Source organism: Drosophila ananassae, chromosome 3R (genome assembly GCF_017639315.1).
Source record: "Drosophila ananassae strain 14024-0371.13 chromosome 3R, ASM1763931v2, whole genome shotgun sequence".
NCBI lineage: Eukaryota > Metazoa > Arthropoda > Insecta > Diptera > Drosophilidae > Drosophila > Drosophila ananassae.
In genome coordinates, this window is record NC_057930.1 from 8,634,513 (window position 1) to 8,662,312 (window position 27,800).

At 42.7% G+C, this 27,800-nt stretch overlaps 1 protein-coding gene and 1 long non-coding RNA gene across 6 annotated transcripts in view; one reads left to right on the top strand and one right to left on the bottom strand.

Annotated features, from left to right (window-relative positions):
* Nucleotides 1-27,800, bottom strand: part of LOC6504542 (acetylcholine receptor subunit alpha-type acr-16) — an 81,484-nt gene that overhangs the window by 27,105 nt on the left and 26,579 nt on the right. For 2 of the 4 annotated variants that reach the window (XM_014904958.3, XM_014904954.3), the window contains exons 2-3: nt 3,251-3,390; nt 3,025-3,069 (exon numbers count right to left, since the gene is read on the bottom strand). In XM_014904958.3, the coding sequence (XP_014760444.1) occupies nt 3,025-3,069; nt 3,251-3,390 (185 nt within the window). The remainder of the gene's footprint in view (nt 1-3,024; nt 3,070-3,250; nt 3,391-27,800) is intronic. The other 2 variants (XM_014904957.3, XM_014904956.3) reach the window with 1 other exon arrangement.
* On the top strand, nt 18,069-23,339 carry LOC116656061. 2 transcript variants are annotated; one of them, XR_006507478.1, is made up of 5 exons: nt 18,069-18,469; nt 18,520-18,958; nt 19,041-22,314; nt 22,365-22,803; nt 22,886-23,339. It is a non-coding gene; the product is annotated as an uncharacterized LOC116656061 (long non-coding RNA). The 2 variants fall into 2 exon arrangements; XR_004311075.2 differs by lacking the exon at nt 22,886-23,339 and having other exon boundaries at nt 22,365-22,879.

A 27,800-nucleotide genomic window follows, 5' to 3' on the forward strand; every position in this document is an offset into this window, starting at 1 on the left:
CCCGAACAAGAGATTAAACACTATAGAAGCTTGTAGCCTCCGACCCCTGGCAATTTCCATTCTTTTTTGTTTGTCTGTAGGAAGGTGGGGGTGGCCTTTGGCCATTTCCTTTTGACACATATATCCATCCTTGGCCCGAGTCATTTAGGACCTTTTGTGGTGGCTGGCTGCAACCTGGCAAGTCATTAGACAAGGGCGGGAAAGTGGCACTTTGGTGTTAGCCGAAAAATGCTAATGACTTTATTTTTCTTAACTTTGATGCTGATGCTGATGGTGATGACGCCCGGGCCACAATGTGCATTTTAATGTCGTGCCAGAGGAGCCTTCGACCCGGCTTCTGTCGGCACGGCATTTGGTTGCATGACAGGACTATCATAATCATCGGGTTGCTGGCAGCCGAAAGGAAGTGGCAGAAGGAGGAGTCGAAGGAGTAACCTTTGGTTAACCACGAGCACGTTGTCGGGCAGAACCTTGACGGCAATGATGCCAAAACTTTGCCAATTGTCGGTCCCAGCACTAATCCCCCGCTCACACAGATGGAATATTTGAAGGACATTCATTATTAGTTGCGGCAATTTGAGTAATTGACAAAACTCGGGCCGGACGGTACGGGACAGTGAGCTGCTGGAAATGTCAGGGCCCGTGGCTCGTGGCATTATAAATCTCTCCATTCGGATCGATTTATAATTTATGCCGTGGAAAATCAACGCGCGGCGACTACCAATCCCAACCCAACCTGAATTTGAGCCGTCCGAAGGGCGAGTGCATAAATCAAATTATTTCATTCATATTTAATAATGTAAATTAAAATGCATTTGATTTGTGAGAGCGCAGAGGTGGAGCTTGACTTGGCTTTAATTATATTATTTATTTATTAGACAAGGGGGGGTGGGGGGGTAGCACATTAAAGCCACAACATCAGCGATATCGTTGGGTTATTAGTAGGTATTTTGGCTGTTTAGGTTGTTAGTTGTGTTGCGCAATATGCAGATACATTTAAATGTCAATATATATATTTATTGTATACGTATATAGATATATGGATATAAAGAAAACACCGATTTGGAATTTTATGTTTAGTTCTCACTTTTTAAATGCACTTCGTTTAAACAACATGCAAGACACGATTTTAGTTGTTGCTTGTTTTTGCTTATTTTGGATTTGGTTTTTGGTTGCGTTTTAATTGATGCTTTTTGCTTTTACTCAGATATATGTAATCAGAGAACGCTTTATGACATGTACCCAGCAAAATATATATATCAAACATAATCCATAAAGAACACATACACTATCGCACGCACTCCCTCTCCGTATCTCTCGGAACGCCATCGCAGTCACACAACATAGCCGAAATGTAAATGCAAGTAAACCATAATTGCAGGGGGTATGGGGGTGATGGTTAACATTAATAGTCTTGTAAATCATTTTGTCAATCGATGAATGCATTTAATGGAGCATACTAATTCCCATCGAAGGCTACCCCTGGACCTACTTGCACACTTTAAATGCAATCGAACTATTTATTTGGCAAATAAGGCCAGTGCGCTGATGAACAAAATATTTTATATAATATTGATTATTTCGGCTTCCTCTGGGACTGACCATACGATTATGAAACGCACTGTTATCGATGGGCGGATTAGGGAGTGTTAGCCATCGCAACTGTGCCCATCGCGGATATAATTGCCCGACTAAGCACATTTATTCACACGGCCGGCCGCATGTATCCGGGGAATTATATGCAGAATGTTTGCATTCTGGGATGTCATGCAATTGCCAATCAGTGGAAAACCGAATAAAAAACAAAAATTCAAATATAATTATAATAAAATCAAAAAATATGCAAACTCTCATGTTCGTGTAAATCCCAAAAAAACATCTAAGCAGCGCAATCAATTGAAATAATATTATTGCAAAGCTTAAAGCTGCTATTCCCCATTTTAATTGGTTCAGCAATTAGTAGTTTTATTTCAGAAGCTATCGGAAAATAGCGTTTTGTTGTTGCGTTTTGCGCTTTCAGGAATCGAAAATTGACGGACAAACATAAATCTGCCCACGGCTATTGAGGGCGGAGGTGCTATTAATTTTTTTGAAAAGGGTTTTCCCGCCCTGTCTACAGCTCCATGGCCTGGCCTTTTACGAACGATTGCAATTGGAGCTTCAGGTGAGGGCCGGACACGCCAGCAGAGCGCTGCAAAAAATGGCCATCGCTTCGCAAATATAAATTTTATTTATGTCCTTTCGGGTCCTTTGTTTTGATTTATTTGTTTATGTTTATGGTATGGCCGGGCAATTTCTGCCAATTTAGCAGTGCCATTTCGGACACCACCCCATGCCCTGGAGAATGTTATTTGCCCTCCATCATGTCGGGATGAAATTTGTGTAAATCAAAAGTTTAGATGCGGTAAGATAGCCTTGGTCGTAAGATTTGGGTGCACGACCTCAGAGGTCAGCTAATCAGATCTGGAGGAAAAAAAGTTCTAGACTCTTATTTATTTATTAGATATATTCATTGAAATACTGATGTTTAAACTTTACTTTATTTGCTTGCGGCGTTTTATTCCTTTTTTATTTTCTTTTAATTGAAATGCTTTTTAAACGGTCTCCAACGGTCCTTTGTTAAATAAAACGTCAGAAATGTCAAAAAAACGAAAAAATACTCTGACACACACAATCGCACACAGAGAGACACGCACACACACGCAAACACGCAGACATATTGAGACAACACATATGCAAATGCAAATATGTATTTATTTATTGATAAAGAAGCCCCCGGAGGGGGCAATAATTATTAAATGCCAAAAACAAATCCAGAGAAAACGAACGAAACGAAAACGTGTTTGTGGTTCTTGTAGTGGTAAAAATTTATATAAAAATTTGTCGCTTTTCGCTTGCCAAAAACTGGAACGTAAACGGATACGGAAACGGAACTGAAACGGAAATGAAAACCTCAAAAGAAACTCATAAGCCTAATAATTAGTTGTGATGGTAACACTGAAACGACGGGTACATGTCACTTACCAAATTTAACCACGCATTTGTGGTCAGAATCTGATTCTTTTCATCCTATAAGAGACGCAATCAATAATTGTTAATTCTTAGCCTGTTTCACGTTAAAAATCTTATGCATCGGCAATCACAATTTCGCTTTGGTTTTTTTTTTTGGGTGGTAATCTCACAATTAGTTTTATTTGGTTATATGATGCTTTCGAAAAATGCTGATTGTATGAATTGGTCTAGCACTTACCACGTCGATGATCTGCTGCAGGGTCAGACCAAACTTGACCTCCAGGGGCTCCGATTCGTTGGCGACGGGTCGCTCGAGGGTGTTGTAGGTGGAGAGCAGGTGGTTCAGCAGGCGCTTCTCGTGCGGTCCCTGACAGCTTTCTGCAATGGAAAAATGGAAACGGAAACGTATTGCAATTAAGTGGGGATCACATTTGCCGCTGATTTATGGCACTTTCTGCCAAATTAAACTAATAACCGGGCTCACTTATTGGCAGTTGGGCAGAGTGGCAGAATGGCGGCTCATTACGGCGAAAGGCCATTAAAAAAATGGCATGTTCTCGGTTGGCGTGATGAGTTTTTCGGCCAACCAATTAATTGGTGGAAATCATTTTGGAACTCTAAATGAAACGAATTTTTGTTCCTGCTTTTGAGTTGGGGGGAAACTTATTTTCTGGCATTTTTAGCCAAAATCAGTGAGGCCCAACAAATTGGAGTACTTAATACTCTTAATAATGGTGAAAGTCTCAGTTTCATGACTGGGTAATTATCGGTATAAATAGTTCCTACAAATAATTTATGTTTAAAGGCTTAAATTACCCATGTTCATACAATATCATGAAATATTCTGTGATAAGCTATCACATTCTATTCAAAAACAGAAATCAAACCTAGCCTATCACAAGATTCATTAAATTATAAAGCCAATTGAAATTAAATTGAATTGTAGTACTAATTCTAAAGGACTTCAATCCTTAATTAAGCATTACTACATATGTGATTAGTGCTCCAGTTTGGTGCTTTGTGTCCGTATGAATTGCATAAATTAATCATTGGCATGTGAAACCACAGCTCTTCGCAGGATAATAGTTCTCACACAGTTGCTTTTCCTGGCTCTTGCAAAGTACCCCATCTGCCACTTAATTTGGCCAGCTTCCAGAGTATCCAGTTAGAGCCCAGCTTTCACCTAGGTGGCAGCCATAAAATGTCATTAAGGGCCTCTGTGTGCTCTGAGAGCTCTCTGCTCGGAGGACAAGGTAGATTGTGTGATATAACAAGCCGTAAAACGAGCAATGACAAATATTTGAGATGAGAGCAAAAAGTTTGAGGAATTTACGAGCATGAGACGTAGGGCCTCTGGGCTACTAGGTCTCTATGCCAATCCCCACAACACCGCAAAATTTGACAACTCAATTGCGAAAACTATTTGCACGCCATTAGGCGAAGTGAGTCCGACAAAAGGTGCGACTTGCTGGGTCAGGGGACAAATATTGACAGCCAGGTTGCCAGGTAGCCAGGTAGTCGCAAAATTTGAGCCCAACAGTGTGTCAACTCATTCATAAATGCATTTGGGTCTTCAGTCACCAGTTTACTTCGCCTCTGTGGTTTTGGCCACCCGGATTCATGTTGGCCAATCGAATTCGTGTCCGAATTGCGTTTAAATTATGCAATCGCGTCCAGGACGAAAAGCAGCAGTTGCACCAACATCAACAGGGACAGCGCCAGCGACAGCGACAGCATCAGGATCAGGATCAGAACAGGGCATGAATTTGGCATGGCTGCCCAACCGCTTGGAACAACCGACTGACCAGTGACGAACTGACCGAAACCCGAAGCCACAGGCTGTCAAGGTGAGCGATTGTGTTTATTACATGAGCATTAATATGCAAAGGCAATGGCAGTGCAGGGCTATTCAAGCCAAACAGCTGTCCAGCGTGGAGAGAGTGGGAGTGAAGGATTTGAGGACCAAGAGTCCTTTGTTCTGGTGACAAGTGATGTTAATAACTAAGTGGGTGACGTTCATACTGGAACTTGGTCTTGACATAAATCCCAACATCATACGTTAATAGAATTATTATGTATCTACATATATTTAACTCGTAAAGTAAAAGCTTTTGTATTATTTGTACTTTACTGGTTCGAAAACACCTGAGTAGTGTTGGAAAGTATACTAAGAAACAGTAACAGCGGTCTTCTACTCTCTTTCTCTGTCTTTCGATCTACGATCAAAGTCATTCTTTTCTAAAAGTTTTCTGTTCAGCACAATAAAAACAACAAGATAGAACTACATGCCTATATATAATTACTTAATTAATCTAAAAGCCATCTAAAAACCAGAGTAGTGTTGGAAAGTATACTAGGAAACTGTAACGGAAGTCTTATACTCTCTCTCCCTCGTTTTACGACCAAAGTCATTATATTCTTTCCTAAAAGTTTTCATTTCACAATAAAAATCAATAAGCTAGAACTGTATGACTATATATAATTACATAAGTAACTTAAATGAGGGTCTTAGATCAAACTTTAATAAATCTAAAAGCCATCTAAAAACCAGAAGGCTAACTTAAATTTCAATGAAAGAAACACAAGAAAGCAAGACGACTGATTGATTTATCCAAGTCAGCTCGAATTTGGCTAAAATAGAGCTGTACACGTCTAAACACATTTGTATGGGTGTATTACATATGGAGGAGGTAAAACTAGGACCAGGACCAACATACATATATGTGGGTGGGTTACTGTAGTAACTTATTTGTGTGGTGACCCAGTTTCCCTTTGGCTCGCTGGCTCTCGGGCCTGATCAATTTGGCCTTGGGCGTCAGTTACAACTTCTCCAGCTGCAGTTGCCCTTGCATTTAGTTGACATTTGATTTCTCTTGCCACTATTATTGCGTTACCTCACTGTCACGGCACCCCCACCTCCCCAGAGGTTCTGCCCCATCCCTATCTCAAGGGGGGCGTGCATGAATTAAAACTGTTTAACTTCGGTTTCGTTGAGGGTTGTTGGGTCTTTTGTTTTCTAACGATTCGGTCGGTTCGCATTCTGCACCTTGAATGCTGAGTGTTTTATTCTTTATAGCAGTTTCTATACTGTTCCCTTTTGCTCGGCTTTCAGATGATTTTTAAAAATTTATGGGTACTTTAACCTTGATGCAAATGGGGGCGCGCTGCCAAAAGGGGCGGAAGCGAGCAAATAAATGGCACTGAAAATTCCACTCGCCACCCCCCTGCAGCAATTGTGCTGGAATGTGTTGGTAAATTGTTAATTACTATTGTGATGCATTGTGCGCCATTCCGTTGGCCCTGCGCAGCTGCACCGCCACGGTGGCGTATACGTGATTTCTGTGGGTAATGAATTCGAAACTTGCACCAAAAGGATGCTGAGCGCGCTTGTTTATGGCGGAAGGAGAGACGGGAATTAACTCGTCTTGGGAGGCAGCCGCGAAAACATCAGGATAAATAGAAGAGAAACTTATTCAATGAAAACTTGAGCCAAACTTGGCCAATGTTTAGCAATTCAAATTTGAAAATCCGTAAATTGCTGTTCAAGTCAAGTGGCTGTTCTATCTCTTTTTATCACACTTTCAATCCATCTCCCTCTCTCTCTCTCTCCCTCTCCCTCTGTCTCTGTCGGCGCTTACCTAAGCAATGCAATTTATTAAACTAACTACTTAGGCATGCGAAAATAAGGCAAAACAAGCAAAACACATAAAAATAATCTAACACACTCTCAAGGCAACTTAGGCACTCTCCTGCCAAGAAGTGAACAAGAAGAAGAAGAAGCAGACCGCTGGATAGGCGTGAGCAAGAGTGAGAGGAGAGAAAGTGGAAAGGCATGGCGAGGCGAGGCAAGAGCACGAAGAAGAAGTACTCAAGTGGCAACACACACTTCAAGGCCCGACTTGGCTGCCAAAGAGATACTTTCAACACGCCGCTCGCCGTTCGACAGCATCCCAGGCAACAACAACAACAACAGAAACAGCAACAATATCGGTCACAATAGGCCGTTCACTGAGCGAAACGGCGGCGGTCATTGTCCAGTGTTGTAAAGTAGACTTTTTTTCGATCGCCATTTTTATTGAACGCCATTTTAAGTGTTTTTATAGTTAATTACGTTTTTAATACAAAAATAATAAAAAAAAAAACATAAATTCAATGTGATTTTCTTTATAATTACAATTTTAATTGAAAATATATAATTTTTGACAATATTCAAATTTCCATTAGCATATTTTTTCTGCAGTGCAGCCTGCTTTTTGCAACTTAATTGCAATGTGTGAGCCAGGCTCGGCTTTTGCATTATGCATGAACCGACACACGGCTCGTTATTATCATTTTGCAGCCTGATGTCTGCTGCCTGTTTGGCACTAATTGCAATTAAACAATAATGCACGCAGCCTGGCTGCTGAGCCCAGATCCTTCGAGGTGGCCTTTCGCGCTCTGAAATTTTGAGCTGAGACTCGCTTAGGAAAAATGTGCCGGTAACTGGCTTGTAATTATGTTGTGCGCTCACTTTTGATGGCAATAGGCATTTAATTAAATGTTAATAGTCAGCCCAAGACGAGCGACAATAGCAACAAAAGCCAGAGGGAAATTACAAAGGCGGGAAAGCAACAGCAAGAAACGGAAGACAATTAACGGCTCGCGTTGTCTTTGTTTGTATGTATTTGCATATCATTAAGCCGGGAAAATAACTGTAAACGCTTCCTTTAAGAGTGCATTATCAACACTCGCCGGCGACATCTGACATCTCTATTTGGGATGGAATGGCCGGGCGGGACGGGCCGGGCCGGGCTGGGGGAATGGGTGACGGGTTGGAGTGTTTAATTGCCAACGGAAAATGGGCTCACAACGAAGTTTGCCTTGACGAGGCTAATGAGACCCGTTCTCGTCTGGGAAATCTCTTTCCAAAAATTGTAATTTAAGTTCGGGCGGAATAACGGAATTTCAATTGACCCTCCAGGCTGACGTTTCTATTTAGTAACCCGAACCTACCCCATTCCGTTTTTGTCTAAGAGCCACTTAAGAGCCATAAAAAATCAACACCCAAAGTGCCCAATTTCATTACGCATAACATTTCGGCCATCTTCGTTTCCATTTCGACTGACAGCCAAGCACACTCATACACACACACACACACACACACCCACACAGTTACACTCCCAAGGACCTATTCCCATTTAGCTCTCAATGAGCTTGATGTGTTTTTCAATTTTTTCGGGGCAGTTTTGGAGAACAAACTCAGCTGGGAGCTGGTGGAAGTTGGGAAGCTGGCAGAAGGGCCCACGATTCATTCTCATATTAAATGCATATCGCAATGCGAATGTGTAAATTTTTGGTTGGGCGGCAGGGGCCAAAGGGCACCGCATCGGCATGCAGCATGTTTGTGTCACGTTCGCGACTTCATTTGAAATTCATGCATAATAAGCAGTCAAGTACAGGCACACACATTCACCCAACACACACGCACACCCACCGCCCATGGCTGTGCATCATGAGGGTCACCGGGTCGACTGGGGAGTGAATGTGGGTGGAAAAACTCCACTACCCACCGCTCCGCCGCCCACTCCTGTTCGCTGCATAAACAAGCATCCGATGTCGGAGCTAATTTTATTAAAAAGCAACGCCAGCAGCCAACAGCTAAGCTAAAAGGCAAGCTACTAGACGTCGCACAGTGGTTGAGGTTTGAGTTTTAATGGCTTAGAAATTGCTTGTTTAAAGTCTAAAGATTCTTATATTCGAAATTGTTCATATCTTTTACCATAAATCTTATTTTTGACCTAATCTTAAGGTCATACAGATTTCGAAGATGAATCTATTTAAAATAAAAATCTATTTTTTTTGTTATAACAAAAATGTGGAATATCAGAACCCATTAGGAGTATTAATATTTTAGAAACTCTTTTTGGAATATCTACCACTGTGCCATTAGGATGGCACAACACTGTTGTCCGTTAGGCCCAGTTGACTGCGGACATCCCGCTGTTGTATAGTGCAGTGTACTGACCCAACCGACCAACCGACTAATGGAGTGGTCGCAGTTGTAGTCCTGTTTTCGTTTTCATTTTTCCACTCCCCCGAACTCGCACTCGCACTCGCCAGCGCCATCGTCGTCACCGTCGACAGAACATAAAAATGCAGCTCTCGAGCATAAACAAACATAATGCGTGCGCCCATCCCCACAGGATCTCCGCCGTTCTGGCCCTTTCCTGGGAAAATTTATGCGAAACGAAGTTAGGCAAAGCGCTTAGCATACAAGGCAGTGGCAGTGGCTGGTCCTGGGGCCTGCTCGTCCTTGTTGTTACTTGATTCGTGGGACCGGCATTTTTTTCTGCCACTGCCACTTCCATTTTAATTAGATACATAAATTTAGAGATGTTTCCTGGGCAGCTTATTGGAGCAAGCCGAAAAGGTAGGCCGCACATTCAAGGGATCTCCGTATCTCGGGATTCGCAACTTGTCATCAGACGAGTGCTCTCATGTGCGATAAGCCAAGCTAAGCTTTCTTAAACACCTGGAAATTCCACCATTTTATGCGTACTATGTTTTAAATAATTTTCATTTCGGTGAATGGCTTAAAAATAAAATTCATCTGGGCATTTCGAGTTAGACTTTTGAGTTTTAATTTAGAGATTAATGGTTAGGGACGAGATTCAACCTGTGCCATCAGGCCTAAGGCGGGAAATGGGATCCTCTATCCTCTATAAACAAGCGCCAGCCGCATGAGCACTTTAAAATTAATCGCACGATTTATGACGCTCAATCTAACCGCTAATTTATAAGGCTTAAAATCCACCCATGGCAACCATTCCACCCGCGCCGTCACATTTATGGCTGGGCCTGAATTGTTTCATATATGAGGGGACTATATGTGCTTGGGCTCCAGCTTTAGCCCGCCGCAGTCCACAAAACACTTTGCGCATTCGAAATGAATATTTCAACTCAGCTGTCGCAGATTTTTGAATTCGTCCGGATAGACACGGGGGAAAAAGCACGGTTTGGCTGGGTTGGGTTCGGTCTGGTTTGTTTTTGAATGTGTATCCACGCACATAGATTTTGATCGCGGTTTCAGCGTTTGCGGCTTCGTCACTGGCAAATTCAATTTTCAGCACCAAAGCCGCCGACGACGATGATGATGACTCTCGTACTGGCGACGATGATGATGAAACAGGCGACTTTACCATTAATTCTGCTACACGCAAAACCGCAAAATTTAATGTGTAAAATAATTTAAAATCCAGACAGAGCCCAGCCCCCGTCCCGCTCTCAGATATTTGCATTATCCTCTATTAAATTCCAGCTGCAAAGAGCGCAAATTGTAATAAACAATTGTTACTCCATTGTGAGCCTAATCTGGCAAAATGCTTCACTTTTATTAATCGCATTCCGGTTAGGGGGAAATTTTTGATTTACTTTTCTGTTTGCGCCAACTGCTTTTCTCATCCCGGCTCAACTCTTAAATAATTTGGCACGAAGTCTCATTATCGTTTGCCAAAAAGGGAGCACAATGCCCCGCCAACTACTACCAGGAGCCCGGGGAAAGTTATAAATTGCTACATAGTTTTCTGCAGTGGGAAACTTTTCCCTCTCACTGGCTTTCTCCATTTTCTTCCTGCTTTCTCTGGCTCTGTGTGTGTGTGTGTGTGTGGGTGGGTGTGCGTAACAAAATTAAATGTGCGCTAAGTAACGAGATATATACGAGTGTGTGGGGGTGGAAGGCGCGCGTTGGTGTGCTGTCTAGCCTCCGCATTTGGTAGGACAAATTAAAAGCACTTGGAGATTCCATTTTATGGCCCGGCACCACCAATGCGACGAGGATGCTCTTGAAAAATTATGCATATGTTAGGAGTCAACGAGGAGGTCTATAAATTCACTAAAAGATGCGACCAGGATACGGGACATAAATACATAAAAGTGTCTCAGTGTTGGCCGAGGAATGCGAACAATGCTGGAAATTGATTCTGCTTCGGTTATGTGAGTTTGCGGCCAAGGATGAAAGAATCTATAACTTATAGCCATAGTTTTCTTTCTATAAGAAGTTACTCTTCGAAATAAGTAAAGTTTAACTCTATTAACTCTGCTGATTCTGAAAATTGCCATTAAGATGGCCATGTGATTTGCATTTTAAGGCTTTAAAAACATACATTTGATTTTCCAATTGAATGGCTTTAATTTTCTCATTTTATTTAGACCCAACCATCTGGACCCAGGCAGATCCTTGAGCAGTTTAAGTGGAAATCTGGCGGAGAGGTCTCAATAGAACCGTATTGAGCGCACCAACTCGGGGCAAACCCAATCACAACCAATTGAACACAATTTGTGCCCCATTCAGGTTCAGTTTCACATCATCATCGTCATCATTATCAGAGGTCCCGTCACCACTCCCATCCAGCCCTTTTGCAGTCACTTGGCAACTCATTAACGTTAGGCCCACGCATGGCCTTTCATTTTTCTCTCCCGGCATTTAGCCGGAATGAGCGGAGAAAGTGCTCACCCATCGACAGAACAAAGGGTTTCACCTGCAGTGGTATCCTTCAGCTCCCCGCAATCCCTCCGCAGCAGAGCCCTCCCTTTAACAGAGAGTCGGAGATTATAATCTGGTACAAATGAGGAAATCCCAGAAAACCGACAGATTAAATTTGTATTCCACTTGTATTCCAAAACGGATGTGGTCATCTGTGCAAAGTTCTGGTCCCCCGCAGATTATATGCCTTTCATCCTGCCCGTGTGTGTGTGTGTCTCTGGGAGTGTACCTACGGGTGTGTGGGAGCGTGTGCTTAGGAGGGGCGTGGTCATAGTTGTATCCCTAAAAAGGGAAATCTGATGCGGCGTTAGTTGGTTGCCAAAAGAGCGTTTCATTATTTATGAGAAGACAAGGCAAATTAAACACACACGCGATGGGGGGTCGAGAAGTCGCTTCTGGGGCTCGTAAAGTTGGCATCAAAGATTCATTGATATTGTAGGTCTTTGAACAAGTTCTGTGGGGCTTCTCCTGCCGAGGTCCGAGTAATTTACGAAAAATACTTTCCTTTTAATTGGGCTGCCGGCCCGATCCGGGCAGCTGTAATTTTGGGTAAAAATTTTCATGAATGGTGCCTACGAGAAGGACTCCGGATTTTTGGGCTAACTCGATGTGTGTGGGTAAAACAAGTGTGTGGCATATTTTCGGAGTTCAGTCGAGTGAGTAGTGCCGGAGCTTACGGGGTGGATTACATCCGAGAATTGTTTACAGTTTGGCAAGAAAGGGGCAAACGTACAATGAGAACGCAGTCCTTGCCTCATTTTCTTGCAACAAATTTGGCATTTTCATTTTCCCAAACTCCCTCAGGAGAAATAAATTTGCCATTGCCCCAAAGCCCCGAGTAGCTCTGGCGCAAGAACATCTACCTTTTGTGGCTGACAGCTTAACGCCTCCAAATCATATTTCATTGGGGCAGATCATTCGCACTGCAATTTCCCCAGTCATTTGTCTGCTCAGCCAAATTACGGGTGAGTCGCTGCGCCGGGAAGGGTTTCTACAAAAGCGGGAATCGCTTTCGATTTAGGTGCATGGCTGCAAAAGTTGCAGCTTGATTAATGACGCTGCCACAGCCCTTTCAATTGCACACTCCCCGGTTGCATGCCACAATCTGAGATGAATTGCTGGATGGTACAGTGGTTTGCCAATCATTTGTCAATGAAAAACCCCGAAACATTTCTTAGGCCCTCAGGCTTACAGGGGTATCCTTTTTCCCGTCATATTTTCCATCTCTGCGAGGGGAAGCACCAGAGCGAAATCGTATTAATATTCTGCATATATTTGCCACCTTTCAGTCGGCGGGCGTTGGAAAAACTTATTTGAATTACGATTTCCCGAGTGGCAGGCAGCAGGCAGGCGGGTAGCTATGCAACTGCGGCACTGCGCTGTGTAAGCTGCAACTGCTCTGAAATTGCATATATTTTCTATAAATTATATTTCACAGCAGTGCCAACGCAAACTGGGCTAAGAAAATGTTTCGACAAAGTTTCCCATTTCCCTCCATAAATTCCACCCCCGCCCCTCGGTTCTGGCTTAATGAAATTGTGCAGATTTGCACACAGGCCTTGCAAAGGTTTGCTCACTTTAATATTTATGAAAACAAAAGGCGTGTCACCTACGGCCCCTCCACAGAGTGAGTGGGTGAGTGTAGGTGTGTATTTGTGTGTGTCATTCATTTATGCATGTTGTGTACATATTTGATGGCTGTCAGCGAGGAGATGAGAATCGAGTCGAGTCGAGTTAAGTCCCGGCTGTCTGCCTTAAGTGCCCTTCATCATATTTTATGTAGCCCGGTTTTTATGTGCCTCGGCTTTGGCATACAGATTCCTGCAAAAAGCTTCAAGCTCAGAGCCACGTTACAGGAAATTAACACAAGTAAAAATCGGCAATAAGACGAACGGGCCATTCGAACGAGCCGGGTTCCAGACCGAGCTACAGGCCGTTTGCGTCACCAATAAATGTTCAAATGAGCAAAGTTATTTACAGTTGTTACCAGGAACCATAGGCCTTTAAAGGACCAGGATGGCAAGGATGGGAGGGGTTGTGTCCTGGCCACACAATTGTAGCTCGTAAAACAGCTTAAATGATTGCCGGAATTGCTGAAGGGGTGAAAACATTGGGGGACTATGTTAAGCCCTTTACTGCGTAGGCTGTCCAAAAATTCATCGTAAATAAAGTGGGCAGAAGTTCTATGGAAATTACAAGGACACTGGGGCCGATCGAGGACTTCATGCCAATCGAGAGTAGGTCGCGGGAGAACTCTTGGGGCGACCCTCTCGCCAGCAAATAAGCGCTTTCTTTTTGTTGACGCTCGGCAATTACCGCCAAATGAGTCCGAAAAATAAATTCACATTAATTGTTCCTCGTTGTTGTCCTTGTTGTTTGGGCTATTTGTTTTAAAGTTTCGCTGCATCCTGCGCGGCAAGTATTTAATTGCCCGCCCAGGCGCCACTTGCTGCCGCCCCACTCGCCGCAAAATCCCCTCTTGTCAGGATTTCAAGTACGCGGTGATGGACCACACAATTCCCTTTTTCGCAAAAAGCCAAAAAGGATTAAAGCCTTTGTGTTGAGTCCTATAAGCGAACATTCCCTATAACAGCAATTAAATATCAATTTATTTTTTAAATTTCTGTAATCAATATTTTCCAATTTTTAAATATATTTATTGTACTTTGCATAACTTTATTAATTCTTTTCATAAAACATAAATTCAATTTAATTTGTTATTCTTTGTGAATTATTAGTTTCATTTAAAAATAGAGACTTCTATGTGTAGTCCCAGACAATCTGTGTCGTGGGCTGCTGTTCACAATATTGAGCCTGTGGAGAATTTCGATTTTGATCGCTAAACCAAGCAATCCGAGCCAGAACGTCCTCAGCCAGTGCTCCGTGCTGGGTAGCCAAATGGCAACAGGAACATTTGCGCGGCTTGTTGATTGTCGCGACACATTGCCCAAAAACGTGAGTCGCATGCCAGCCAGGAAGCGCCACCAAAAATGGAAGCCGGAAACCGAATCAAAGCGACCGAAACAGGGAGCTTGGCGGCAGTGGCGGGCCGGAAAGGAGGCGGAGGTGGAGGCACGCTGACTGAATCACAGAGTCCTAGTCCTTGGGGCCCAGAGGTGGCTGCATTTAAGTATTTCACTTACAGCTTTTATGGCAATTGGCGTGAAAATTGTAAAAATGCATTTTGCTGCCTCATTTTTCTTGTACACTCCCCAGCGCCCCTTCCGTAGACTCCGTCCGTATGGAGGACATTGCTCGGTCTGAGTGTTTGTTATTGTTGCTTTGCCAGTTGCCAGTCGCCAGTTGACTAAATTGAGTTTCAATTGCCGACACATGGCCAGCCGGCACGTGGGGAATTCTCTCAATTGTTTTCTGTTTTGGGACACACTGGCTGGCTTTGCCATTATTTATGCATGGCCAGCTGCATGGCCCAGGACACTATCTAAATAATTGAACACACTCTGCTCTACTCCTGGATATTTGTTGACTCCGGCTCCGGCTCCATCTCCGGCCCCATCTCTCTGGGCTAGGACAAGCCATTACAAACTGCCCAGGGCTGAAATGAGGACAATGACGCCGCCTTCAATGTCGTCACAGGCTCTGACAGCTTCAGACTGGACTCCGAGCTCAACTCTATTTAATTAATTGCATTGCAAGGGATTGGCATTTTATAAGCCCTGCTTTCTGGACTGATTGAAAGCTGGGAAAGCCGAATGGACCTGCAGTTAATTTACGGTTTATTTTTGATTTCCTTGTTAATTTATTTTGAAATATCAGGGCACATGTGGTAAGATTTCATAGCTTGTATGCCTTTTAGATATTTGCTTCTTAAACTGTTTATACTTTGAAACTCAAGAATGTGAAGAAAAGTTATGCGAAGCTTTAAAAAATGTATGAAAAAGAGTAATTTGTTTAGAAGCCCAGAAATATATCTACCATAATTATTAAATAGTCAAAAAGAATTACTTTTTCTATAAAACTTTATATATATATATTTTTTCTAAACTACTTAAGGTCTGTTTTTAATTACTTATTGAAGTTCTCAATCATAAGAGACTTAATGGAAGCTGATGTGTCTCTAGTTGTCATCTGGTTTTGAGCTTTTTCCCAACCCTCAGTGACCCCCTGGCCACAAGGGCCAACACTGCGTATGAGTGTTCTGCCAGCTCTTGCAGTGGCACATTTATGACACCGAAGGCAGGCGAAATAAAACAACGGAAAACCATCAAACAAATGACTGCGAGAAAATGATTAACTCTCCATAACAGTGCTCACATAGCGCCAGAGCCCCTCCATTCTAGTTGTGACACGCAGCAGATGGAAAGCCAGCTGGCAAAAGGACATGAAGGAGCGGCAAGAGCAGCAGGACGAGCAGGACCACCGGGGGGAACTGAAGCTGGGGGGCAGCAGTTAGAGGAGGAACTGAACCACGCAACAACTTTTTGCTGTCATTTTGAGTATATTTTTCATTTTTATGACGAAGAGATGAGTATTGTGCACTGGACTGGCCATTCATTCATCCGTCCGCCCGGGTGCCCGTCCGGGAGACAGAGATTAATGAGCAGCCCCGCGTTTTGTTAATTTTGACAACTTCTGCACTGACTCCGAGCGGCGGCGAGGGCATTGAGTTGTAATTGAGAGAATGGGGCAGTGGGGCGGTAAGCAAAATTTAATTGCCAAATCTGCCAGGCTGTCTCAGTCCCAGTCGCAGTCCCAGTCCCAGGCCATTCCATTCTAGACTCATACCCCCCATTTCGCACTCATTATGCTCGTCGGCATTTTGCATTTTGTGACTGTTACTGCCGCTGTGGTTCATTAAACTTTTCAGTTTCATTTGTCATCCGGAGAGGGGCTAGCTGGGGAGCTGGAGGATGAACGGACGGAGAGCGTACCCACAATTGAAATGTATTTGTCAGATAAAACTTTTGTGATGGCCGCGTTTCTAATTTAGTTGCAGATTACTCAAAGGTGGCAAATGACACAAACTTCAGGGCCCATCAAATCTGTCAAAACTGTCAGACCAAAGAGTTGCCGCAGGAAAATGTTGCGTGTGAATAAAAGCCAGGGCTTGAATGTGCTAATTGGATCATAAAAGGGTTCTGAGTCGCCCTGATTTGGGTGAAAGACGAAGCACCTTAGTCTGAGGCTTATCTTACCTCGTTTCCATTTTATTTGCTCAGTTGCGTTTTACGCCCCTTTGGCTCTTGACTCATAGCAGACTCCCTCAAAGTAATTAAATTGATGGGTTATTTTCTTTGTTCCCTGCATTTACCATCTCATTAATATTGTCAGTCTCCTTCCTACTTTTCCCTCGACTCGGTTACTTTATTATGCACTTTGTTAATCAAAACGATTCCCTTTTTTGTTTATCTTAAGATTTTTTCAAAATTTCTCCTTTTCTCCCTTTTGTGACTTGAAGTTGTAGGGACATAATTACCAAAAACAATAGGTTTTCTGTTCAAATTCAATCGCATTCATATCTGTGGAGTTCTCACAATTAATTGGATTTGTTTGGAAAATTGTTTTTAAAAATTTTTGTAAAAAAACATTTTATGGGTTAATTTTAGTCATCGCCTTTTTTCAAACCCTTTTAATGGATATTATCATTTAGAACAAAAGTGAGCAGTGAAGAAGACATCTCGTATATATAGAATATATATGTATATATTCTTATTCAGGATAGGTATATATATTCTTGATCAGGATCACCTCCTCAGTTAATACAAGCATGTTTCTATGCGAACTAGTCTCTCAGTTTTAAGCTATCGACTGCAAAATTTACACACATCCTTCCTTCCTTTGCACGCAGTATATAAGTCGGACTATATCCTATAGCTGCCATATAATTTATGTAGAACGATCGGATAATACAATATGATACTTAACAAGATTAACCCTTACTACAAATACTAATTTAGCTAAGCTTACATAATATTACAACGGAACCTAACGTTTTTTGTTCAAAAATAATTTTGTAAATTAATCCAGAAGTCCTGGTTATTAAACGTCATGTTTGTCAATAAAAATAAAAAATGTATATACATTTGTTTAAAAATAATGTAAATACCATTTCAGTTTTTTCAAAATAGTACTCGTAGTGGTTGTCTACTACTTTTAAGTTTTGGCTTCGGCTGAATATTGAAAAAATATAACAAACTTTTGAAGCTTTCCAATTACTGTTAATTAGGACCCCGACACTCCATTGTGAGGCTTTGTGTTGCGAGTCCCTTGTTTCCCAATAATTTCCCTGCAGTCCCGAACATCCCATTATCCGTGTTCTCATCTCAGTGATTTTTTGCTGGTGCCTCGCGTTGGCACCTCATTACCATGGCGATGGCAATTACCAGAGGACTGCAATGCGATTCCCAGGATCGAGCACGCGACTGAGAGCGGAGGACTCGGTGCTACGATATCAGCACATTAACTGTTATATTTCTTAATTAAATTGATTGTCGGTCGCTCGAATTACTTTAATACGAGACGGACGGCTCCTGGCCGCCTCACGCCCTCACTAGCTTGTGAGGGTACGAATAAAATTTAAAACAAGACAAAATAAATTCTATAAAAAAACGTAAACAAACTTATTCGATACGATAGTCGATTAGCCTTATTCGATATAATAAGTCGATAACAGATCGCGGTAACAGCGCCTGTTAAGCTGTTAAGGCGAACTATCTGGCAACTCTGCAAACTGACAAGCTACCCTTCACTAACCCAGGAAAAGTTCTTTTGCGATCCAGAATCAAAAGTGAACGGTTGGAGTTATAGCAATTAAAAACCCAAGCCAAATCCACATCCAAATCCCACGTGGGAAAAGTTAGTACCCAAAGTGGTACTCAAGTCTTCCACCAAGTGCAGCTGAATATTGACCGTGAACGTGCGCTGCCGTTGGCATCAGCACGCGTGTCTGTGTGTGTGTGTGTCTGAAACATTCAGGTGAGCAGGCGGATAAGTTGCCTATTAGGTTAGTAATAGAAGTGTTTTAGGTCATCCTCAAAACCCCGTAATAGTGGGCGTAGAGCTACACCGGAGCCTACGACAAACAACGCATCCCGTCGCGACCCAGAAGTCCACGGCGGAGCCACCGCGTGCCTTGCTGGGTAGACGTTGCGGAAACGCTTTCCTCGATCAGCCCCTAAACGTGCGCGGACCCGGTCCAGACTCGAACCACAATAGGCGAGGTCTGTGACCGGCGACGTGTGCGTGATTGGGGCAGCATAGGATCAGGAGCGGTGCTGAAACTTTTCGAGGAACGTGTGTGAGGACATAACCTCACTTTGTGAAGCAGCACCTCATGTTCGGCAACATGACCTCGGCCATGTAAAGGGCAGTTCGGCGATCGCTGCAGCAATCATTTAGAGGCGACTAAATAACAACAGCGACAACAAAGGAGACATGCGCAATAAATTGTGCCAGTAGCAGCGGGTATTTTTAAGTAGCATTTAATTAAATTTCCTTTTTGTAAATTCTATTGGATCGAACCAATACGCATACTCTTTTCCTGTAGAGCAAAATAGTTGGCAACATATACATCGAATCTTCGTAATTTAATTTAAATTTCATCAAAGCACCCTGCGCTCCAGTCTACAGGCCTGCGGACTTCGAGGGATTTGGTTTCGTGAGTACAATATAGACTCGATCATGTATTATTGCCGCTCAAAGAAAGCGTATGAATATTTAGGTATCGTAATGCATAAAATCTACTTTAACTATTATTTGACCCAGCTACATATATATATATATTCCTTTATCTTTTGAATATTTAACTTTTTGTATTACATCCAAAAAAATTCCATTATTATTATTATTAAATCCATTATTATTTGTTAATTAACCGGTATTACAACCGTTTATGGGAATTAGGCTAAGCACAATCTAGAAAGAAGAGCAATCATGTTTTATAATGAAGTTGATTAATTGATATTGAAATGAAGTAAAATTATAGTTTAATGGGCACCTGAGCTGAAAGATTTCATTTTAAATGGGTAAGGGCAACAATACTTCGTTGCGAAGTTGTTAAGTCTTTACAGGTAGGGCGGGCCAAGCGGAAGAACCTCACCACCTTAGTTCTTCGATAGCACGGTTTCCTGTCTTGAATTCATATCCTTCCAACTGACTGTATCCCCTTTCCTAACTCTGTCTACAAATTTTTATTGTGTGGCGGTGATGCTGATTAGGAAGTAACCGACCCCCTTGCCTCTTCCCTGAGCTAGGCCTTTCCCGTAGGCAGAGTATGCAACCAGTCGGTATCCACTACACCGTGTTCGTCACAGAATAAAATGGCGCCCAACGTGGGGCTAGCAAAACATCTAGCTAAGCAACAAACAAAACACCAAATCGCAGCCCCTGCTCTCACGAGCTAACCTCCAACCTATCCTAACAGTCAGCCTTCCAAACAAGTTTCTTTAGTTTCAGAAAACCCTTCTTTTGATTCCACTAGGATTGCTGTGTTTTGGGAAATCCTCAGAACCAGACCAGGGAACAAATTAAGGATTAGGAAAGATGTTTCTCTTGAAATATCCCTTTGTTTATACATGTATTTAAGGAACAAGAAGTCGAGACTGTATTGGCTGGAATGTTTCAGCAATAACTCCTTCTTAGCCCTTGATCAACTCATCAAACCATAAATATTCATAAATTCGAGAATTGTAATTGTTGGAAAATTCAGCAATACCTCATTTTTCAATATTTTGGCTTCAATTTTGGCCTCTATTATTGTCAAAAGTTGCCTAAAAGAAATTGAGATTTATATTGGTTGGAGTATTTCAGCAGTATACTCTTTCATTTAGCGCAATGAACACATCAGGTTGTTTTAGATTCAATACCGATATGAAAATACAGACAGAAACCCTTGTAATGTACTAAATGAAATCGATACAGCAAAGGATAAGACCCAAGATATCCCATAAAAATTCAGGTTTCCGAAATTAAATTGTGGAAATAATAGACTTAATATCTATCAAATTTCGTTATATTTTGTTGTTGTTGTTGTATATCGAAAACGAAACAATGTCAGTTCGGCGTAGTCACGATCTTTCGAGGAGCCAACCGAGCTACTGGCTATAGAAGTAGACGTATTTCCAGAGATTGACTTGCAGTCAGATGCATTCCAATCGGAGGAGTATATTCAGCTAAGAGACCGTGTCCAAAAATTCAGTGTACCTGGATTTCGAGTCATGGATATCTATATTTACTATAGAGCAGGCTTTGCTAGCGGAAATCAAGAAGTTGATGATGCGAATTACAAACTTCTAGTTCCACGCGAATTGCGAGCAAGCGTAATTCAGTCTACCCATGACCAACCAACATCGTCGCATGGCGGGGTGGCAAAATGTCTCGAGCGACTTCGAAGAAACTTCTATTGGCCAAATATGGTGATAGATGTGCGCAATTATATAGCACATTGCGATATTTGCAAAACTTGTAAACATCCGACGCAACGTCTTCGACCGCCGATGGGTTGTCAAGCCACAAGTGAAAGACCATTTCAGCGGTTATATATCGATTTTATCGGTCCATTTCCAAGAACCCGGAACGGAAATATAGGCATATTAATTCTCTTAGATCATTTCTCCAAATTTACTTGGCTAAGGCCGGTCAAAAAGTTCACTTCTAAGGTAGTGATGGATTACTTAGAAGAGGAGATTTTTGTATGTTTTGGAACCCCGGAGGTTTTGGTTAGCGATAATGGCACTCAGTTTAAAAGCCAGGACTTATATCCAAGCATGGAATCCAACATATCTTCACTGGTGCTTACTCCCCACAGTCCAACGCGGCAGAGCGGGTCAATCGGTCGATCAATGCAGCCTTACGATCATATATTCGGTCAGACCAACGGTGGTGGGACTTGTATATAGGAAAAATTAATTCTGCCTTGAGAAATAATATTCACCAATCAATTGGAGAATCTCCTTACTATGTAATCTTTGGCCAGCACATGCTAACGCATGGAAAAGATTATAAGTTGCTAAGAAACATCCATATGTTGTCAGAAGGATCCGCAAAGGTTCCTAGAGCAGACGAATTCCCGAAAATCCGAGCGGATATCGCTAAGAGATTGATTAAAGCATATGAGAAGAACCGAAATAACTACGACTTGCGCGCTCGACCTCGAACTTTCGAAGTGGGTCAGGAAGTCATAAAGAGGAATTTCGTTCTCAGCAACCAGGCTATGCATGTTAACGCAAAACTAGCACCTGTAGGAATCAAGGCCAGAATAAAAGAGAAGCGAGGCCAGTCGTTATATTTGCTCGAAGACTACAATGGAAAGGAATTAGGAGTTTTTCATGCCAAAGACATTTGGTGAGGTACCCTTTTTCAGATTTCATCTCCTTTCTATGAGCAGGTCGATAAAACCTGTGGTGTGAGGGTACGAATAAAATTTAAAACAAGACAAAATAAATTCTATAAAAAAACGTAAACAAACTTATTCGATACGATAGTCGATTAGCCTTATTCGATATAATAAGTCGATAACAGATCGCGGTAACAGCGCCTGTTAAGCTGTTAAGGCGAACTATCTGGCAACTCTGCAAACTGACAAGCTACCCTTCACTAACCCAGGAAAAGTTCTTTTGCGATCCAGAATCAAAAGTGAACGGTTGGAGTTATAGCAATTAAAAACCCAAGCCAAATCCACATCCAAATCCCACGTGGGAAAAGTTAGTACCCAAAGTGGTACTCAAGTCTTCCACCAAGTGCAGCTGAATATTGACCGTGAACGTGCGCTGCCGTTGGCATCAGCACGCGTGTCTGTGTGTGTGTGTGTCTGAAACATTCAGGTGAGCAGGCGGATAAGTTGCCTATTAGGTTAGTAATAGAAGTGTTTTAGGTCATCCTCAAAACCCCGTAATAGTGGGCGTAGAGCTACACCGGAGCCTACGACAAACAACGCATCCCGTCGCGACCCAGAAGTCCACGGCGGAGCCACCGCGTGCCTTGCTGGGTAGACGTTGCGGAAACGCTTTCCTCGATCAGCCCCTAAACGTGCGCGGACCCGGTCCAGACTCGAACCACAATAGGCGAGGTCTGTGACCGGCGACGTGTGCGTGATTGGGGCAGCATAGGATCAGGAGCGGTGCTGAAACTTTTCGAGGAACGTGTGTGAGGACATAACCTCACTTTGTGAAGCAGCACCTCATGTTCGGCAACATGACCTCGGCCATGTAAAGGGCAGTTCGGCGATCGCTGCAGCAATCATTTAGAGGCGACTAAATAACAACAGCGACAACAAAGGAGACATGCGCAATAAATTGTGCCAGTAGCAGCGGGTATTTTTAAGTAGCATTTAATTAAATTTCCTTTTTGTAAATTCTATTGGATCGAACCAATACGCATACTCTTTTCCTGTAGAGCAAAATAGTTGGCAACATATACATCGAATCTTCGTAATTTAATTTAAATTTCATCAAAGCACCCTGCGCTCCAGTCTACAGGCCTGCGGACTTCGAGGGATTTGGTTTCGTGAGTACAATATAGACTCGATCATGTATTATTGCCGCTCAAAGAAAGCGTATGAATATTTAGGTATCGTAATGCATAAAATCTACTTTAACTATTATTTGACCCAGCTACATATATATATATATTCCTTTATCTTTTGAATATTTAACTTTTTGTATTACATCCAAAAAAATTCCATTATTATTATTATTAAATCCATTATTATTTGTTAATTAACCGGTATTACAACCGTTTATGGGAATTAGGCTAAGCACAATCTAGAAAGAAGAGCAATCATGTTTTATAATGAAGTTGATTAATTGATATTGAAATGAAGTAAAATTATAGTTTAATGGGCACCTGAGCTGAAAGATTTCATTTTAAATGGGTAAGGGCAACAATACTTCGTTGCGAAGTTGTTAAGTCTTTACAGGTAGGGCGGGCCAAGCGGAAGAACCTCACCACCTTAGTTCTTCGATAGCACGGTTTCCTGTCTTGAATTCATATCCTTCCAACTGACTGTATCCCCTTTCCTAACTCTGTCTACAAATTTTTATTGTGTGGCGGTGATGCTGATTAGGAAGTAACCGACCCCCTTGCCTCTTCCCTGAGCTAGGCCTTTCCCGTAGGCAGAGTATGCAACCAGTCGGTATCCACTACACCGTGTTCGTCACAAGCTTTTCAGTTTTCATTACTCGCACGCTTTTATGCATTTTAATTAAAGTTTATTATGCCCACGTTCTGGCACGGGGAAAGGGCGTCAGGGTGGTGGGCGTAACAGCCGTCACTTCAAGTGGGTTAACTGAAAAAAACAAAACGTGAGAGCTGCAGGGGCAGCAGAAGCAGCAACAGCAGCAGCAGCTGAAGCTGAGCAAGAACTATTGTCCCGGAAATGCAAAGTTACAGGATTCGACACCAGCCCAGCGTGACGAGTGCGAAAAGCTCTGCCCAAAGTTGAACTTTTGTTAATGAAAATAATGCAATTACAACTGCAACTGAGGGCGGAGTATCCATGGCTTTTTTTGGGTGTAGGGTTGGGGTTTGGGGATCACAGTTTCAGCTCATGTGTGAACGTGTTTGTGGTTTAACAGGAGCGGAGGCAAATGGGGCAATCATCGCACACCCGCCCAAAACCTTCACCCAAACCAAACGAAAAAAAAAAAAATTGAATGAAAACTTTTCAACTCGCCTGTCTGTCTATCTTAGCTCAACCGATCCGTTCCCATTCTATGGACCAACGCTGTTTGTTTAATGCAATTAAGCGGAGCGGAAGTAATTCTGCTCGAGTTGCCTTCTGACTGACTGCCAGGATAGTTTCGTTTGCCTTTTCAGCTGTGGTTTTTGAGGAAGCTGGAGAGGGAGTGGCGGATGGGTTAAAGAAAAGTGGTCGATTTCCATGAATCATTTGAGAGAAAACTCGGTATAGAGCAGGGTATATAGGCTTTACTACATTGTTATTCTAAGAAAAATGTATCAATAATGTTGTTTTTTTTTTAAGAATATATTAAAAAAACCTACAAGTCACACTTAATATTTTATTTTATATTCCTATAACATGTAATATGGGATAAACAAGTTCTTTTTTTTTAGCAAACCTAACTCTTTTTTTTATTTATTTAACTGTGTGCTCAAGTTTTAATTTAATTTTTTCTTGTTATTCCTTTTAGCCTGGCATTGTTTCCGCTCTTCAGCTTGCCCCACACCACCACCATCACTCACTCACTCCACTTGCCACTTGCCACTGGCCTCAAGTTGCTGTTGCGGTTTTGTTGCCGCACTTCCTATTGTTCCTGGTGGTAGCGGGGCATGTTAAAGTGGGTCTGCTGCCGGAGAAGTCCTGTGAATTTGATTACCGCCTTCATAATTATTGTCACGATGTTTCGGGAGCGACAGTCTCGAGGAGAAAACCGCCGGCTTGGCTTTGGCCTTTTGCCTTTTGCTTCAGCCGTTTGCCATCGCTTCTGCCATCTTGACATGTAGCAGGCTCCGGGCCAGATTGCACTTTGTTGCAAGTGCTAAAAGTTGTCCGCATTGCAAACAAATAAACAAACAAATGGGGCACAGAGGAGCGGAGCATCTGACAGGCGAGTAGGTAGGGCAGTGAAAAAGTAAAGCGTCAACTGTGGCCATATGTTAACAAAGTTTATGCAACTTTGTTGATGCCACTAACAGCAGCAGCAGCATCAGTGTCAGGAAGTGCAAAGACCTGGCTGGGGACTTTCAGGGGAAGTGGCATCCTTGCGACCCAAGCCTTCGATAAACTACGTGATTAACCGACACCTCTTTGAGGCCGCACTATGCCTTTTCTTAGGTTATTATCCCCTCTTCTAACTAACTGCCTGGTCCATAATTTAAATGGGCAAGCCGAGCAATAATCCTTAATTGCTCATTTTGCTTAAGCATCAGCCTCAGCACTCTACTCGTCTCGTCGCTAGTCCTTGCCGGCTTCTGGCTCGTGCCATTTAAAATGCCCAGCGCAAACAAAGTTTTCCGAGGGAGAGCCGTGTGAAAGTTACTCAGCCCGGCTTCCTACTCGGCCGAGTGCTCCATTATGCATGTACCTGGCTACCGAGCACACACAATTTTAGGCCTTTCAGCGGCATGTGTATTTACTTTGCCTGCCTATAACAGGCCGAGGGGGTTGGGCGGCGTAGCGTAGTCCTGGATAGGAATTGTGGTAAACGGGGGCACTGCTGCAGGGAAAGGAAATTTTGCACAAAAGACGACAGCAATGTCGACGGTCGACGGATGTTCACTTGGAATTCACGTTCAACGTGGCGTATGCAAAATATTTGCATTGATAAACAGCCACAACCAGGTGCATGTGAGTGCGAGGGTGTGTAAGGGCTCATGGGTGTGTGAGCTGGTGCCTAAGGCTATTACATTCTCATAGAAATAACCATAGTGGTGACTTGGCAGCTGAAAAGTTTAAGCATTATTCGAGTGTTGTTAATAAATAAAATAAAATTAAATAAAACAAAAATGTAATTATTTCACTTCCTACTCTTTAATGTTTCCGCCAAAAATAATAAGCCATTAGCTATCCTAATTGCTAATTTAATTAGAACGCTTAAGATCCTTCAACCTTGATGTAGATTGAAAAAGTGAGACTACAATCTGTTGGAAACATTAACATAATTTTCCAGAAATCCCTTTGATCTATGCCCCTTTGCTGGGACCAGAGTGAATTATACTTATTCAGAATTTAGCATTTTCTTTAAGCAATAAAAATTCCCATAAAAGCCCGACGACGACGTTCGTAGATTAAAGATTCCAATGCTTACAGGAACATTTAATTTTATTGCACTTCAGCACGTTCCGAATGGGCGAGAGAGAGGTAAGCAGCCCACTGTGCACATACAGGTACATGGATGTGGGTAGGGAGCTCACATGCCTCACAGCACTTAAAGTTTTTCATTTAAAGTTTTTGAAAGGTAGTTCTCGCCAGCAACCATCTAGCTGGCATCCCCCTCCCTAGAGCCACCTCTATGCAAAGGCATATCGATTGGCATAGCGACACAGGCAGAGCGAGGTCCTTCCTCATCGTATGCAACGGAATTTTTATTATATTCATTCAATGGCAGTTGCCATTGAGCGAGTTCTGAGGCACCCGACCCTGTTCCATGTCACCTGCCCTGCCCCTGCCCCTACCAGTGTCCCAGTGTCCCATTGAAAGGTTAGGGCCAACCACAATTTATTGATTAATATTAACTGCCCTCCGGCAAGCAGCAATTTTTGCTAATAAACACCCAGCGCGACCTTGCTGCCAAAGGAGGACCTGCTCTTTAATTGTGCAATTGGGCGTAAACCGGCAGATTGACTCATTGACAGGCGAAGGGTGGGTAGAGTTGGCTCCGAAACACATTCAAATGCAGTCGATGTGACCTGGCGATACCGATGCCAATTTTCGTTACTCAGGGCTCAGAGCTCTCCGGCAATGATGATGATGATGCACTTCATTGAGCAAAAATGCAAACAAGCCGGAACAGAGAAATAAACAACACCGCACAGCACAGCAGAGCAGAGCAGAGCAGAGCACAACCAAAAAAACGAAGAAGGATAAACTGAAGCGAAGGAGGTGCACTCACTCGTGAACTGAACTGTGTTCTGTATCCATATCTGCCCCAGTCTATTTGTATTTTTCGAAGATGCAGAAAAATGAGATACCACTTTGGCTTATGCCATGGCAACTTAAAGGTGGGGGCGGTGGTTGTACTTTGCTCGGAAAACAAACTGACATTGCACATCGCACCCAGCAGAGAGCTCGGAACACTTGAAACCAATTAAAGCAATTTCCCATGCACAGAAAGGGATTTACTTTCGCCCGCCCGCCTTAGGATTTCCTTAATTTAGAATCTGAAATGGGAATCGATTGAAGTCGAATTGGAGTAGACGGCGCCGTCAGCACTTTTGACAGCTTTCTGGCATTTATGCCATCTTGAATACAACATCGTGTTTGTCAACTGCCAGCCAGCTCGGATCGCTCCTCCAGGACCCACACATGATGCATGGCCTGGCATCAGGAGGCGGACCAAAAAGTGGAGTGCAATACGACTTTTCAGAAACTAAATACATTTTAAAGCAAGACTGCAAGAGTGATGGCTCCACGGGGAGAAAATTTTAAGAGTACATGTATTTTTATATTTTTAAGGCAAAAACAAAATATAAAACCACTTGTAGGAGGCTATATTCTATTAAATTTTATTAAATTGTTTAGTGGATACTTTAAACTTTTTCTTAGCGTGTTTAGCAACGCTTCCATAATGCATTTGCCCAGCTGTGACAAGGCGATGCGACATGTGGCTGGGGAAAAACATTTTAATGA